Source organism: Dromaius novaehollandiae, chromosome Z (assembly GCF_036370855.1).
Source record: "Dromaius novaehollandiae isolate bDroNov1 chromosome Z, bDroNov1.hap1, whole genome shotgun sequence".
Lineage (NCBI taxonomy): Eukaryota > Metazoa > Chordata > Aves > Casuariiformes > Dromaiidae > Dromaius > Dromaius novaehollandiae.
Genome location: NC_088132.1, coordinates 7,998,797 through 8,013,557, shown reverse-complemented (window position 1 = coordinate 8,013,557; position 14,761 = coordinate 7,998,797). Strand labels below are relative to the sequence as shown.

The 14,761-nt window shown below is 43.3% G+C and overlaps 1 protein-coding gene across 3 annotated transcripts in view; it reads left to right on the top strand.

Moving 5' to 3' along the window:
* The window catches only part of KANK1 (KN motif and ankyrin repeat domains 1), a 130,230-nt gene that overhangs the window by 65,376 nt on the left and 50,093 nt on the right, over positions 1-14,761 (top strand). For all 3 annotated transcript variants that reach the window (XM_064501458.1, XM_064501459.1, XM_026100516.2), the window contains exon 3: positions 12,343-12,459. In XM_064501458.1, coding sequence (XP_064357528.1) covers positions 12,423-12,459 — 37 coding nt within the window. In that variant the 5' untranslated portion in view covers positions 12,343-12,422. The remainder of the gene's footprint in view (positions 1-12,342; positions 12,460-14,761) is intronic.

Sequence of the window (14,761 nt, the reverse complement as noted above, 5' to 3'; positions counted from 1 at the left end):
TTCCTTGGCTGCCCTTTGCTACTGGAGGTACAATGTCAGAAACGAAGGGCAAAACATGGATTAATAATTAGCAATAAATGTGTCAACAGAAGTTCAGTTATAACTTCTCTGCTTTCATTTGCTATTGCATAGTGAGAAAAAAATGAGAATCGTCGCAGCACAGTGAGGAGGAGCAAAGGGTAGAAGTTAATATTTCCTCTTATAATGATTATATAGCTTTAGAAAACAGATATTAAACACAGGGGGGCAAAAAGTGAGTATTTGTAAACGTCTTTAATCCTGACATGCCCTGTTGCCTTGTAGTATTTCTGGCTGTCTATTCTCTTCCGTTATAGTAGAAGTTTATAAAAACATAACAAATCAGCTTCTGATTACTTGCTTTTTGTGTTGGACCTATTGCTCTGAGGAATTGCAGCACGTGGCGGTTAAGGGCTGGTTAGGGCTAGGTTGGGGGCATGCTTTCCTGACAGCAGAAATAAGCCTAGAATGAAAGTTTTCCTCCAAATAGGTATGGTAGGGAGACAGATCTTCAACCCACCTAAGAACATACGAAGCAAGAGAACTTCTACTGTAACAGTCTTCTCCTCTAAAGCCAGTCTTTCACTGATTTTATGTCTTGACCAGTATCTGTATTGCTTAAAATAATCTCCCTTACAGGTAAATTAAACTGGCTGCAGAAGAGCACTTCAGTTTTGCTCTGGCCTGAGAAATTTGAGTGCAGATCTCAATAATTTGTTCTTTTTTCCTGCAAGGGACTGACGTTCAAATTCCACCGTTCCATTTTTTATTATGTGTAGGGTGAGGGAAGGGGAGGGGCAGGCACACAAGTTGTGTATTTTCTTTTTTTGCAGTGTCTCCAACAGGAAGACAGATAGATCTGCCCTCAGCTCTGGGTGTTAATAACAAATCCATGTGCTTTGCAGGTGGGGAGAGCTTGATAATATAGGTTACTTTCTTAGAGAATTGGGTTGTGGATAGGAATAATCTCAGCAAAGAAAGTGCCCTTCTGCCAGGGCCTTGGAAGAGTTTTGGGAGGGCATTAGTAGTAGTGCATTAGTTTATTTTGTTCTGCAGACAATGTGTCTGAATGTAGAAGCCATTCTCCCTTGTTGCTAAAAACAGTGGATTTGGTTTTAGTTTTATGCATGCTACATAGTTTCCTGCCTAGGAGTGGCATTTTGCAAAGACACACATGAATCACATTGAAGATGCATTGTTTCATTGACAGGCCCTGCTGTGTTGCTCTTCAGAAGAATAAATTCATGTATTCCCTTTTTTTCACAGAATTTGGTTAGTGGTTAAAGGTAGGCAGCCATACGTTTACATCTGTGCACTCATACAGTGATTTGTAAAGATGGGGTTTATTTTGTTGTTTCTTCATTAATATGCTTTTAGCCAGTAATAAAACAACTGAGAAGTTTCTGATGGCATGGATCTACACGGAAAGGTAGGCTTTTTGGAGTTTGCATAGATTGGATTCACTATCCCAGGGTTATGGGAATGTAACTTCTATATCCGTAGTTCATTTGGGGGAATTACAGCTTTGATTCTGGAACATATAGTAAGATGTAGATGGTCCCTTGTATGTAACATGTGTTTGCTTGCCTCAGCAAAATGAAATGAAGAGCGAAATGCATGAAACCCTAGTTTACTACTGGGATGTGACTTGCTTGTGCGAAAGTGGATTTCAGTGCTGTAGGCCTTGATCCTGCACTTGCCAGTGGTACTACCCATGTCCAGAAAGCTGAACACCTCTGTGCTTGTGAGCTCCCCTCCCAGCTGGCTTCCTGTGGCAGGTGTAAAGAAGCTGTATGTACATCATGCCAGGAACCAAACGCAGGAATTACATGAGAATACTTGAGCAGGTGAGATAATTCACTGAGTTTTAATTGCCTGGCTCCATAAGAGGAGGGGAAAAAAAAATCTGTATAACTGATCAGCACCCTTTCAAGTGCATATGCACTTCTCAGCGTTGGCTGCAGTATAGCTGTTTGAAAAAGAAGCCGGGCATGAACATAAGAGGGTGCTTTGAATAATTCATAAACGTGTTAGCTAACCCTCTTAGGAAAGAGGGGAAGACCGTGTATGTGAACTGGGTGCTGACCTATATTACTTGCATTAAGTGACAAAGTTCCTAGGCATTAGGAACAAGTTGCTTAAACGTTCGTTCGGCTGGCGGCGGAGAGTACCCCCTCTAAAGGACGAGTGCTCTGTCCCAGTTCGAGGTCACCTCGCTCAGGTGGGGTAAGTGCTCTGTGGCTGGACGTACACAGCATGATGTTTTTGGCCGTGTCCAACGTGGAGGCAGTTAAAGCTGACAAATCCTTCTCAGTGAACTGTTAAGTGGGGAGCGTTTGAAAATACCTAGCTCATCTGTCCCTGTCGTGCTCAGCTGCAGGTCTTCCAGACAGTCAGCTCCAGGTCAAAAGACTCGGTGGATTAATACCACTCTGCGTGCTTGCTAACGAGGGGTTAGCAAGAGGGAGATTTTTGAGTGCTGTGGCGTGGCTGACAGGTATTTGCTACTGTGAAATCCCATGTCCTTCCCTCTGGTATGTGGATATCTGCACTCCACAAGCCATGGCTTGGAGATGGTGGCTCTGGAGGAGGAACTGGAGAAGCCTACACACCGCTGGGATGAAGGCAAACTTTTAAATGAGCATCTGCATCAAGGAACTGCTGGCCCCTGCCTTGAGGGGAAGGGAGGAGGCCTCAGACAGATGGTCTGCGGCCAGGCAAGGAGGCAAGAATAAGTGTATGTGCGTGTTGGCTGTTCTTGAGGGATGCTGTGTAATGGGGTGGGAGGAGAAGGCAGTTTGGAGGATGTTTCAGGGGTCTTCCCTGGCCAAGAGAGGAAGCAGTGTGCTTGAGGTCTCAGTGCAGTATACACACTGCAAGGAGGTGTGGTCCCTCTGCACTTCAGAATGGCCACAGCAGCTTACAGATGAACGGGCCCATGTTATTTTTGAGTCTGTAGGTGTAGTTTAGTGTTTAGTAATGATGTGGGCTGTAGAGTTGCATGGGCACGGGGGCTTGGCAATCCTCTGTTATAAGCCATGACAGCGTAAAAGTGAGAGAGCAGCCTTTGGAGTACTGTCTTCTTGCTCCAGCAGTTTTCCAAGTTCTCCATGGGGGAAAAAAAACCAAAAAAACAAACTATCATTTTTTCTGTTCCTACATGGTAAGGAGAGGTTGATATTGAAATCCACAGTACTTTTAGTAGAAACAGAACAGGGTGTGGAAAAAACTACCAGGAACTGGGGTCTTGTTTTGGGGCAGGTAGCAGTATATAGGGCTAGACTGGGGACAAAGTTGATCTGCTGCTGGAGTTATCTTATGCAAAGGTACACCGTCAGCTGGAGACCACTGTGGAGTAAATACCTGGGCAAATGCTGTCAGACACGCAGGTCTATGAAACTGTCACCCAGCACCACGGTTGCAATGCATGTCACCCTTTTGTCTTGGTAGATTTGTAGCTGCTCTGACTATGTGTAGCATCTCAGGACTCTTTCTCAGACCTAAAATCAGAAGAAGAGCCAGACTGAGATATGGCTGTCTGCCTCTAAATTTGGTTCATGCTTGTACCACTGTGTGTGAAATGTCACTGAAAACTAAATACGTGGACACGTTATAGAAGAGTTAAATTTGTCTGTTTACCAGAGTTTGGGCAGCTTATCTCAGACACAAAGCCTAAATGACATCATGGTGCATTTCATAAGCTGCTTTATAAACATCCTTGACTGGTTTATTGATCTCAGCCTTTAAGTTTATCTACCTTGTAAAAAAACAAATTCATTTCAAAGTATTGGGATGTGCACATGTGTATTTACAACTGTTAGACAACACTTTATATTTAAGTCGAGTGAGTGAGGGGGATGCTGTGTTTTGTCCTGCCCCACTGAGTGGAAAAATGTGACTGGGAGCTTATGTACATGCTGTACAGGAGGAGGTGGAAGAGTTTTTGCTGGCCCAGCAGTTCCAGAGTTGTCAGCACTTGGAGGCCAGAGGTGCAGTGCAGCTGGCCTGTATGCATAATCCCCCTGTGCACACATTCTTGTACTTTAACATCTCCTCCAGAAGCCTTTTCATTTGTTATTGGTGCTGGCTTTAGGTCTTTGTCTTGGTGGATGAAAATGCTGCTCAACAAACGTTTTGTTTCCCTCTTGAGCTATCAGACTGAATGACTTCAAACCATAAAAGCCTTTTCCCTCCCACTTCTCCACAAGAAAAATGTGGATAGCCCAGTTGCATCCTTTGGGCTCCCTGTCACAGCAAGCATTACAACCCATAGCAGTATTGTACCGGTCTGAATTCATCTACTTTCATGTGACTCATTATTCATTGGCATAAGCCAAAGGGAGTGTCTCCAACATCACACATCAGGAATTTCAGGTATATATACATATAAATATATACATATATAAATATATAAATATAAATACTATATATATTAAAAGTTGCTTTCTCTACTTTGGATTATGTTTCTTTTTCTAGTTGATTTTCTTTTTTTTTTTGCTCTACTACTATAAAAAGAAATTGGTTTCTGAGTTACAGTGCTGTGCAGCCTTGTGAAGAGCTTTTTTTTGCTTCTGTAGCGTAGTGTGATGACAGTAATAACGTCTGGAATGATTTCCAGAGCAGCTGGCTAGTCTGGGAATTTTTGCGGGCTGTAGAGGGTGGGGGCCTTGCAGGGCTCTGTGCTGGGTGTCATCTGAATATACCTGTCTGTGTTCACACTCAAAGTGGGCCACCACACAGGGAGGGCCACCAAATCAGCAGACTGGGCAAACTGAGAAGATTGTGGTCCAACTTTATCAGGAGTGCCAAAAGCATGCCGTATATAACATACAGAATCCATGCAAAGACTTCTGTTTAATACTCAGGACTGATCCTGATAGTGAAAAAACAGTGAGAACTGCCTCTCCTGGCTGATACCGGATTAGCTGGACCTTGGAGAACAGGTATGGTTACCTAAAGCCCACTAGGCCTGCCTGATGGGCATTCGGATACCTTGTGGGAGGCTATGTCCAACCTCTGGCCTATACTAGGGAAAGTTGCTGATAAGGGATTTTTTTGCTGTTTTAACTCTTTCTTGCTTGACAGAAATTACTGAAATTGAGGTTTTCCTTCGCATGTATTAGCTGGTTGCTATAACCAAGCTGGGCATGCTAGAAAGAAAAGTGTTGCATGTACTTTGCTCTGTTTCATAAGGTTGTTCTTGTTAGTGGCCAGGTTTTATTAAAAGGCTGTTTATGGTGAGGGTGTTTCAGATGGTGAGTATATATGTAAGGGTACAAAAAGGAGTAAGCAAAATGACCTAGGCCATGGAGGTACCTTATAAGGAGAAGCCGAAAAGGATGGAGCTTTTCAGCTGGGAGCAAAGATTGAGGTTTATACAATCATTAAGGGTGTGGATAAGATGAATCAGCACTGATGTTCACCAAGTCCTGCAACGCAACGACCTGGGTGACACTCGATGAAATTGGTAGGATATTAGTTTAAAACAGAAAAGAAAATACTTCTTTACTCAGCGAGTATTGACTTCCTGCCCCAAGAGGCCGCAGAGGCAGGTGGTATCAGCAGGTTCAAAAATAGATGAGATAATAAAATCAGGAGGTAGGGGTGTAGCTTCTGACCTTCCCAATGCAGTGGTTGTGGGTGCTGGGCAAGTACAACAAGAATGGACTGTCAGTCGTGGTCAGGCTTGTGTGCTCCCCTCAAGTAGTATCTCCTGTTGCTGCTATTGAAAACAAAATAGTCTCGATGACCCATTTGTGTGATCCCGTAGGGTGCTCGTTACCTGTGCGTCTGCTTGGTAGTATTTTGAAATCTGTTGCATAGTACCAGCAAGTCAATGAGTGGTTTGCGTAGAACAGCTGATTTCTTTTCTGGATAACTGCTTATGAAGGGAAATTAGAAAGTAACAGCTGCTATTAGAGCATTGCTGTCATTGTCAATGAAGGTGATAGAGCGCTACTGGGGAGTTTCAGAAAATCACTAGGTTTTTTAAAGTAGCTGGAAGAATCAGTTGTGTTTGGAAGGTTCTCATGTGTGTGCATTTTCTGAGACATTTGCAGTACTGCTGCTTCTAAAAGCAGCCTAGTAAAGCCCATCTCCTATGTGGCAGGTAAATGGCCTGGAAGAGTGAAATAGAAGCTTTCTGGCAGAGGAAATCAGGAGATCAGGAGGAGATCATTTTTAAGTATGCAAAAGCCTGAATACCCCTCAGACCTTTGGGTTACTGAGAGTTGAAAATGTATTTTCTGCCTGCAGAAGTAAAAAGGCAGGCAGACAGTTTAGTGCATGTGTGTTTAGATGGCAGGGGGTGGGGCAGGGGGAGAAAGTTTCAGACATCCCAGTGAAAGTAACTAACGATTAATTCCAACATAACTTGGGAACTGGAGCTTGACACTGCAGTAGCTGGGAGTCTGTGGACCAAAAGCATCAAAGTTCGGAGCTGGGTCTGATTTTTCGTTTTTGTGGCGGAAGGGGAGAACGTGCCGTTGCGAGGTGCTCTCTGGGCATCCTGCTCCTTCAGCTGGCTGACTCAGGTCCCAGTTCCTGAGCCATCTCTCTCTTCCCAGCAGAGCTGAGCTCAGCTCTTGCCTGGAGCTCTGCTGAAAGGAGACCTTTTACAGGCCCACACCAGGCAAGTAAATTCATGCTGACCGTAGCTGTATCTTGTTAATTAACTTACCTGCTGAAAGGGTTTACATGGCTGCTTTGCTCCCATCCTACTGCTAACCCTGCAGAAATGTGCTTCTCTGGGGGTATTGGAAGAGAAGATCCATAGTAAGAGGTGGCTTATTTCTGATTGCCTGTTTAAAATACAGTCCAAAATCAGCTGCCTATTATACCGTATATAGTAAGTATCATCTTTGTCCTAAGCATCATGCGTGCTGATGGAGGAGACTGTACCACAACAGACCACTGTGCGAGGGGCTGCAGGAAATACTGACCCCAGTGTTTTGACTGCTGCAGTTTGGGGTGGGCTAGGCCAGAAAGGCCTAGGCAAACAGTCTGTTACTGATTTATTTTGGTCAGTTAGTGAGACTTGCACAGGACACTGAATTTGTATAGCTTTGCTTGCGATGTGGACTGCAACAAATAAAAAGATCTTAGGTCTAGAATGTATGTGAATGGGTTAATTGTTACATGATTAAGTAACTAGGTGAAACTTGAAATTGTTCCCAGTCTGTTGGCTTCAATCCTTGCTTCATTTCAGTTGCACCTGGTGTATTTGGTTGATAGCTTGATTTAGGTTGCAGGCATTCTTACTTCCTGCAGAATCACATAGGTTTGGAAAGTGCTGGCACCTCTGGGTGAGCGGAAGGAAGATTTCCGGTGTCAATTCCTTCCTGTAGCTAGAGAGAGTGCCGTCCATGTGTCTAGACAGATCTTGCATTTATCTTGGCTCTTGTTGGCGAATGTCATCTGCATCTTGCAGGATGAAACTGGGCAAGTTCTACTGCTAGAATGACATCTGAGCAAGAAGCATCAGGTAGAATTTTTTTTTATCTCAATCTGTTAAAAAAACTGAGCAGTATCAGTCTTTCCTCAAGTGTGGCATCTCATGGGTTGACTAGCCTGGAACCCAGGCCTGGTTAATCACCACTTCGCGCTTGCTGGCCATGGTTACAGAGCTGGTTTCTCTCCTGGGCCTCTTCCCTAGAGTCTCTGAGTGAAGCCACCAGAACAAACCAAACCAATATTTTGAATCCGGCAAAGCTGTACTCCACAACTATCCTACTCTTAGGCCAGGTCTTAAGCAATAGCATCGCCATACTCATCCCTTGACTGGTTCAAGATACCTGCAGATCTGGAGCTTGTGTTCAGTGGTTTATGTGCCCGTTTAGTCTTAATAGTCCGTGCATGCCATGACAAAAAGGAAAGGCGATATGCCTGTCTGGTTACTCGAAAGCTCTGTTGCCTGGGAAGCCAAGGCCTGTTGTCTTCAGACTCCACAAACAGTGTTTGTGCATCACCATTTCCCACAAGCGACTGCTGCCTTTGGACAGAAAGGCATTCATGTTTGCTCTTCCAGGTTAAGAGCTGAGTTGTATTTCTCTTCTAATTACTATATTTTAGTTACTGTATTCGCTTTTAATTGCTGTATTGCTGTTCTGCCTTTCTACAATTGCTTTTACATCAAAACTCCACGTTTTCCAGTCTTAAGCATCTCTTGCGAACATCAAACAAAACGGGAAGTCTGAAAACCCAGGATCCTGGGGGGCCTGGTTTGTGTCTCTGAGTCTACAGCTCTGCTGTGTGGATGCCAGGACAGATGTATACTTGAATATTTCTAATTCAGAAATACCAGCGCAGGGGTAGGTGACCTGACAAGACGCAGCACAAAGGAGAAGCAAAGCTCTTGTCCCTTGTGATTAGGACAGGGTTGTGCTTTATGTTCTGCCTAAGGAATTCCCATTATGAAAAAAAACTGTAAAAGCTGGTGTGTCATGCTAGTTTGCAGAAACTGAGGATCCTGGATTTGTGTTTAAGGTTCCTGCTATTGAACCTCAGGGCACAGCAGAGTTTGAATATCTAATTCAAAACACTTTAAACAACTGCTTCATTGAGCAATAACACTTTTATATAGCTAGTCTCTGCTTGTTTTGCATTTGCCCTTGGGTCTGTAAATCACTATTCACAGGCAGGCACGGGGTAAGCATGTAAAAACACATGGGCAGAAAGTGGAGTTGGAAATGGAATATGTTAGCTCCTCTGCTAATTTTCTTTTGTAGGATGTCTGTACTGAAGAATGTGTAGAGCAGGCCAAGTGTTCTTCCTCTGTGTATTTTAGTTGATCTCCGGTGTCATCCAGTACTTTGCCCAGAGCATAGTCTAGAAGTGCAGCTATGCTTAGTATGTGTGGCTGGTGAAATTACATTCAGTACTGTTCTAGAAATGGTTAATACATGTTCAGTGTAGTTTCAGAAGTTCTAGATTAGATTTTTTCCATGTTTAGAAAGCTGTTTAATAGGAAGTTGTCAACCAGAGTTGCACTTCATGCAAAAAAAAGAAAGAAACCAATTCTTCCAGTTACTTTAAGTAGCAGATGGTGAGACCTTATATTTTTCTCTTTTTTCTTATCTGTTGGACTGAAATCGTTTCATGAATTGTTTTCTTCATCCTGATTTAAGCTTAGAAGATGCATTGTTTTAACTAAACTGAGTTTGTTTCTTAACAGAAGTACTTAAGCCTGCACAACTTTGAGCCTGATAGAAGTGTACCCAGAAGGGAGTTTGTACCAGTTCAATTATATTTCTTCAAGCCACAACAAAATGTAGACCTCAGGCCCTCTTTTGGCTTGCAGCAGTCTCTTATTCATTTTGTGACAATTCTTCCCTCAATTGCATTTGCCTCTTGTTGCCAGGAAGCTCTCCTCATGCATGCTCATGATGCTGACTAGTGTTTTTGAAGCAGGTAGCCAACTCTGAAGTTGTACCTCTGAAAAACCCTGTACATAGGACTGAATGCTGTGTTTTCTAAGAAGTGGTGAGAAGGAATTTAAAGCAACCTGACTGAGCCAAAAGCACTGATGAGAAGGAAGAAGACTGCTCAGCCTTTTTGCCTGTGAAGGCAAGGCCTGAGGTCTGAATTAAAGGAGTGACTTCAATGGAGGTGCAGTTAAGCTGATGCTGCTTGTGGTGCTCTCTACAGTGGTTAAAGTTTGCACTAAATGTCTTTAGCTTCTAGCTGTTAAGGTGCAGACGCTCAAGTCTACTTTGGTACTAACCAAAACCATGCATATGCTGAAGCTTGTTTGCTTAACAAATTCTACTTTTAAACCCATCACAGAAGTTCTCAGACATACCACAGCATGGGTTTAATTATGACTTCAGTTTTGTGGCTGACCTTCCCTTATTTGGGACTGCATTGCTCCTAAAAGAGTCAATTCAACCACACAGCCCCCTTCCCTTCTCCTCTCCCCTTACCAATCCCTAGTTGCACAGTCTCCCAGCATCGGTTGTATCAGCAGTAGTAGTTGTGCAGCCACGTGGAGCGAGTCGAGTAAGCTAGCTAAAATCCCACCCTGCAGGAGTGCTGAAGAAGAAGCTGAAGATGTGCAGAAGACCTGGGCCTGACTGATGCAAATCCGTGGCAGGTTTCCTCAGCACAGTCTCCCATTGGCTTTTTTTGCTTCAAGGGGAAGAGAAAGTTGCAGGAGTTGCCTGATAAAGTAAGGGCTACATTAAAAGGTGTGGATGTTTTACCCTGTTTCACTAGTTAGTTTTATGGTGGTCCAAGCCATTGTGCTGCAGCAGTATATAGTAAAAGTATATAGTAGAAGTAGAGGCACACACCTGTTACTGTTCTAGGCTGGGCTGTAAGAAGGACAGAGCTGTGCTGTGCACATTGGAGGGGTGTGAATTAATTCAGCCCTGTTTACCTTTGGGTGCAGGGCTGGTAGTGTTTAACGACCTGCTGAGTGCAGTCCGCCCTGAGATAGTGGGTTGTGGCTTGCAGTGTAAGTAGGTGATGATTTTTCAGTGTAAGTATTCATTGTGGTAGGTGAAAGTTGCCTTCCTTGAACTTAGAGCATCTCTTTATGTCCTGAATGCAAAGGCAGACACAGGAGTGATGCTTTAGAATATCTCCCATTGCAAAGGAATAGTTAATATTTTGCTAAAAGCTCACGGATTTTAAACTTTGGTCCTGGCTACACACTCAGCTGGCTAGATGCATTTCTGTTTTTTTGTCACTATGCTTCATTGTTTCAGAAATCTGATATTATTGTTATGCCTGGAATCTTTTGATCGGCCACTTTGCATCACAGCCTGTGCTGCACGCCTGAATTTGTTGTTTGTAACCTTTTGCTCATTTGGATTTTTTTGACACCTTTGTCTCCCACCATTCCTTCAACAAGAGACCATAAATTTAAGAGTATATGGGCGAGCTTCTGGAGGAGGGGTTGCAATGGAGATTTTTCCACATTCTTGGAAAATTAATGTCAAGATCATGCCAAAAATGAAGAGATTTGTGCTTTTCTTTCTATATAGGAAAAACTAAGCTATGCTAGCCTTTGTGATGGAGCTCCATCAATTATAAGAGACAGCTAATTTCTCAGCTGGTGTGTCTTCGACTTAGAATTCACACTGTGTTTGCACTCATTGCTGAATTCTCTTTTTGTTTGCTAATCTGCTTATATAAATACTTCTGTGCACCTACTGTCAGAGCAAAATCAAATATAATTGGAAAAATGTGACTGGTTTGTTGAGGAGCTGTCAGTGTAAGTCAAACTGGGGTCGGAGAAGCAGGGTGTTCTTCATCTAGCTAAGCTCCACCTATCTGAGTCAACAAAGTGAAATGCTGTTTGGATTGTAGAAAACTTGAATCAGAGCCAACAGGAGGCTTCTTGGCAGTACTGGCTGAGTTAAATTTTGTTGTCCTGGGGAAGAGGGTTGCAGTCAGACTGCCCTTACAGTAGGCAAAAGAAGGAGTAGCCAGAGCCCCTTCAGCAAGGTTGGTTTGCAGAGCTGCTGCCAGTTTTGCTCTGCCATGACCTGCGTAGGACGAAAGCATCCTTTTTCTGTATTGACAGCCTGAGCTAAGGCAATTCCACTTCTTGGTTTCAGTCAGTGTGGCTGGAGTTCACATACACCTATTGACACTGCAGCATGCAGGCTGAATATAAAGCACCAAAATACCTCAGGCAGCTGTGAAACCGCTTTGACCAGCAGCTGCATTGGGTCTGCGTCGGCTCTGGTCCCCTGTGCAGGCCTTTGATACAGCAGCCACTGGCCAAATGGCTTATCAGGACGTAGGGATGCAGGGGCTGCTTTTGGCCGTGCCTTCTCTGCTGGGTATGTGGGGCAGTTCATACCCCTTTGATGACATCTGAGTGAAGGAACTGCAGCTGTCCCGCACGGTCTGCGTGCACATGCATGTGGTAAGCGTGCTGCTGTACCTGACATCCTCTAACCGTGTTTATATAAAACTTTGGATGATCTAAAACTTTGCATACACTTTGAGGAAGCTGCCTTGGTACAAGAAAAGCTAGAGACAAACTGATGAAAAGATGAGGACAGACCGAAAAAAACCCCAAACCCCACAACCCAAAGCAGTGTAAATCCAGCTGGTTAAGTCCTCATCAAGGAGTGATTTGGAGTGCCAGTTATCCTTAGACATCGGCATAGAGCCCACAACTTCATGCACCACTGTAGCTGAGGGATTTTGTGGGTAGATGTGACTCTAATCAGGAGGAATATCCCTGAGTTATTACTGGAGTGAGCTTTGCAGTAAAGATAAGACCTTGGACACCGAGAAATGCCTACTGCTCAATGTACTTAACTGCTTAAAACTGTGCATTTTTAACTGCCTTTTTCTTGTTTGTTTCAGGTTGCATGCCCGGTTGGACTTGATGCATGACATTTGCATGACACCTAACAAGCTAGTTCTGGATGTATCACTGAGCAGACATGGCCTACACAGCAAATGCTAATGGCAGTGCTACAGGTAACTAATGGGGAACATTTTTTCCCCCTTTTGGTTATTACGTTTTTTTAACTTATTTTTTCTTGAACTGTGAAACTAGGAGAAAGGCGTGGTGGCAGCAGTTAAAACTAAACACTGAAAACTAATTTCCTGGTAGATCAGAGTGTGGCTGGTTTTTTCCTGACAATCGTTAAAATATTTGAAGTGTGGAAAGTTGTTGGCAGAAATGTAAAGGCTGGCACCTGAATCTTTCAGTACGTGCTGATTTACAGTAGACTGTCAGACAGGCTGAGCAAAAAGTCACGTGGCTGTTGTGCTGTGTTTGTAATTAATTGGTGAGATTAACCAGCTCTTACACACAGAATCTGCAGCCCTTCCTGGTCACCCTTATGTGTCAGGCTAATTGTAGTTTCTTGGTTCTCACCAAAATACAGAAGCACAAATATCAAGGTGTGGGGTTTGTTTCACTTTTTTGTTGTTTTAAGAAGATCCTGAGATGTCTATCTTGGTTTGGTGCTACTCTTTGAAACAGATTGCTTGGGGTGTTCAAAGGTTGCAGAGAAGCTTTGATAGGTCAGGAAAGAGCAGAGATTGCAGAATGATTGATAAAAGCACAGCGGCAGTGTCCCTCTTGCAGTTGTGTCAATATTTTCTTGTTCTCCTGATCACTGCACAAACATAGCTTTAGCCCACTAAAGCTGAGGCTTCTACGTTGGGATTATATGGAAAATTTCAAGTGCATGGCAGGAGCTCGTGGGCACTCTTTTGAGACTTCCTAATGTAGGTATGATGGGGAATGGATTTATCAGCCCGGGCTGGGGTGGTTGGGAGGACTTTGAATGTCCCGTGAAAGAGCCTTAAATATCTTTGTGTTGTGAATGTGAACAGAAATTTGAGCAGTCCCCCCCCCCCCCGCTCTTGTTGAAATGCTGCTCACACTCAGATTGAGAATTGGTTTATCTGGTGGGTTATAGCACCTAATTTAAAAGGATGTTCTAGTATGAAATCAAATCCTAAATTTCTGTCTATGCTCACTATAGAATTTTTCTAATTAGTGGAAGGGATTAAAGCATTCTGTGTGGAGGAAATTAAAAATATGTGATGCCAGTATCTGAGGCTTATGCAAAATAGAAGTCTTTCTAGATGGCTAGTGGAAGTTGCATGAAGCCATCGGAGTTACTATTCTTCATTGAGTAGCTAAGGCTGAATTTACCAATGCTATTAAACCCATGAGACTGCTGGAAAAGTGTGTTTTCTCCCTCCTCCCCTCACAAAAGAAAGTAAAAGAACTATATTCCACATTTGTATACTATTGGAAGCACATTGTCTAAGAAAGAAATTATTATTTTGTAACCTTTTTTGAGAAAGCAGACTTCAAAAAACTCTGCCACTCTAGCTGTTTACTGCCACATAACTTGACTTTTTTTTTTCTTAGTAGTACACTTCTAGCTTAAGTCATGCAGAACAATTCCATCTGCTTACAAGGAAAGAAAAAGTGTGTGCATGGAGTGTTGCTAATTGGTTCAGTAATTTCTTTTCCCCTTCCCCCCCTTTTTTTCCCCTTCCCTTTCCAGTTGCCTATTGGAAAATGTTGATAGACTGACAGGTTTGTCTAGAAGCTAAATATTTGTGCTGGGGATGTGTTAATGCAAGATGAAGTTTTAGTTTCAGGATTGTTATGCAAACAAGATTCCTTTTGGAATAGAAGTAGTTCATTCCCTTATTCATAGAAAGACGCTATAATGAATTGCAAGTATTTAATTCCACAGTAAATTGGACAACATTTTGCAGAGACTGTCAGGACTTGCTGGCTTTGCAAACCCTTGAGGCCAGCGTTCCAACATGCAGCTGTGTATGTCGGTGTCTCCAAATCCCTAGCAGTTCCTCATGGACGGAGAATGGGGCTACAGATATATGTAGGATTTGTTAACTGCTACGCTGCTGGGAGAGAATGCCTCCAGATGAGCAGGAACAGATTTGGGCGTTGGAGGTATTGAAGCAGGTTTCCTAATTGCACGGAGCTCCAAGAGTGGAAAGACAAACTTCAGGGGTGGTGTTTTCTGCACCCTCTGAATCAATCAGTGACAGGAAAAAGAACTAGAAAGACTCGTTATGGACTACTAAGCTGCATTTGTGTTACTTGAATATTTTGGCAAGTTTGCCCACATGTTCAGCAGCATTCAAGTACGAGGTGACTAAGGAACAGTGGTTTGCTTTGGTTAACTCGAGAATGTGAGTACCTGTACTGTTAAATGACTGTGCCTGTGTGCCATTTTGGTAGATTTTTTTTGGTGTATGGGCCTATATGCAGATAAAATCTATA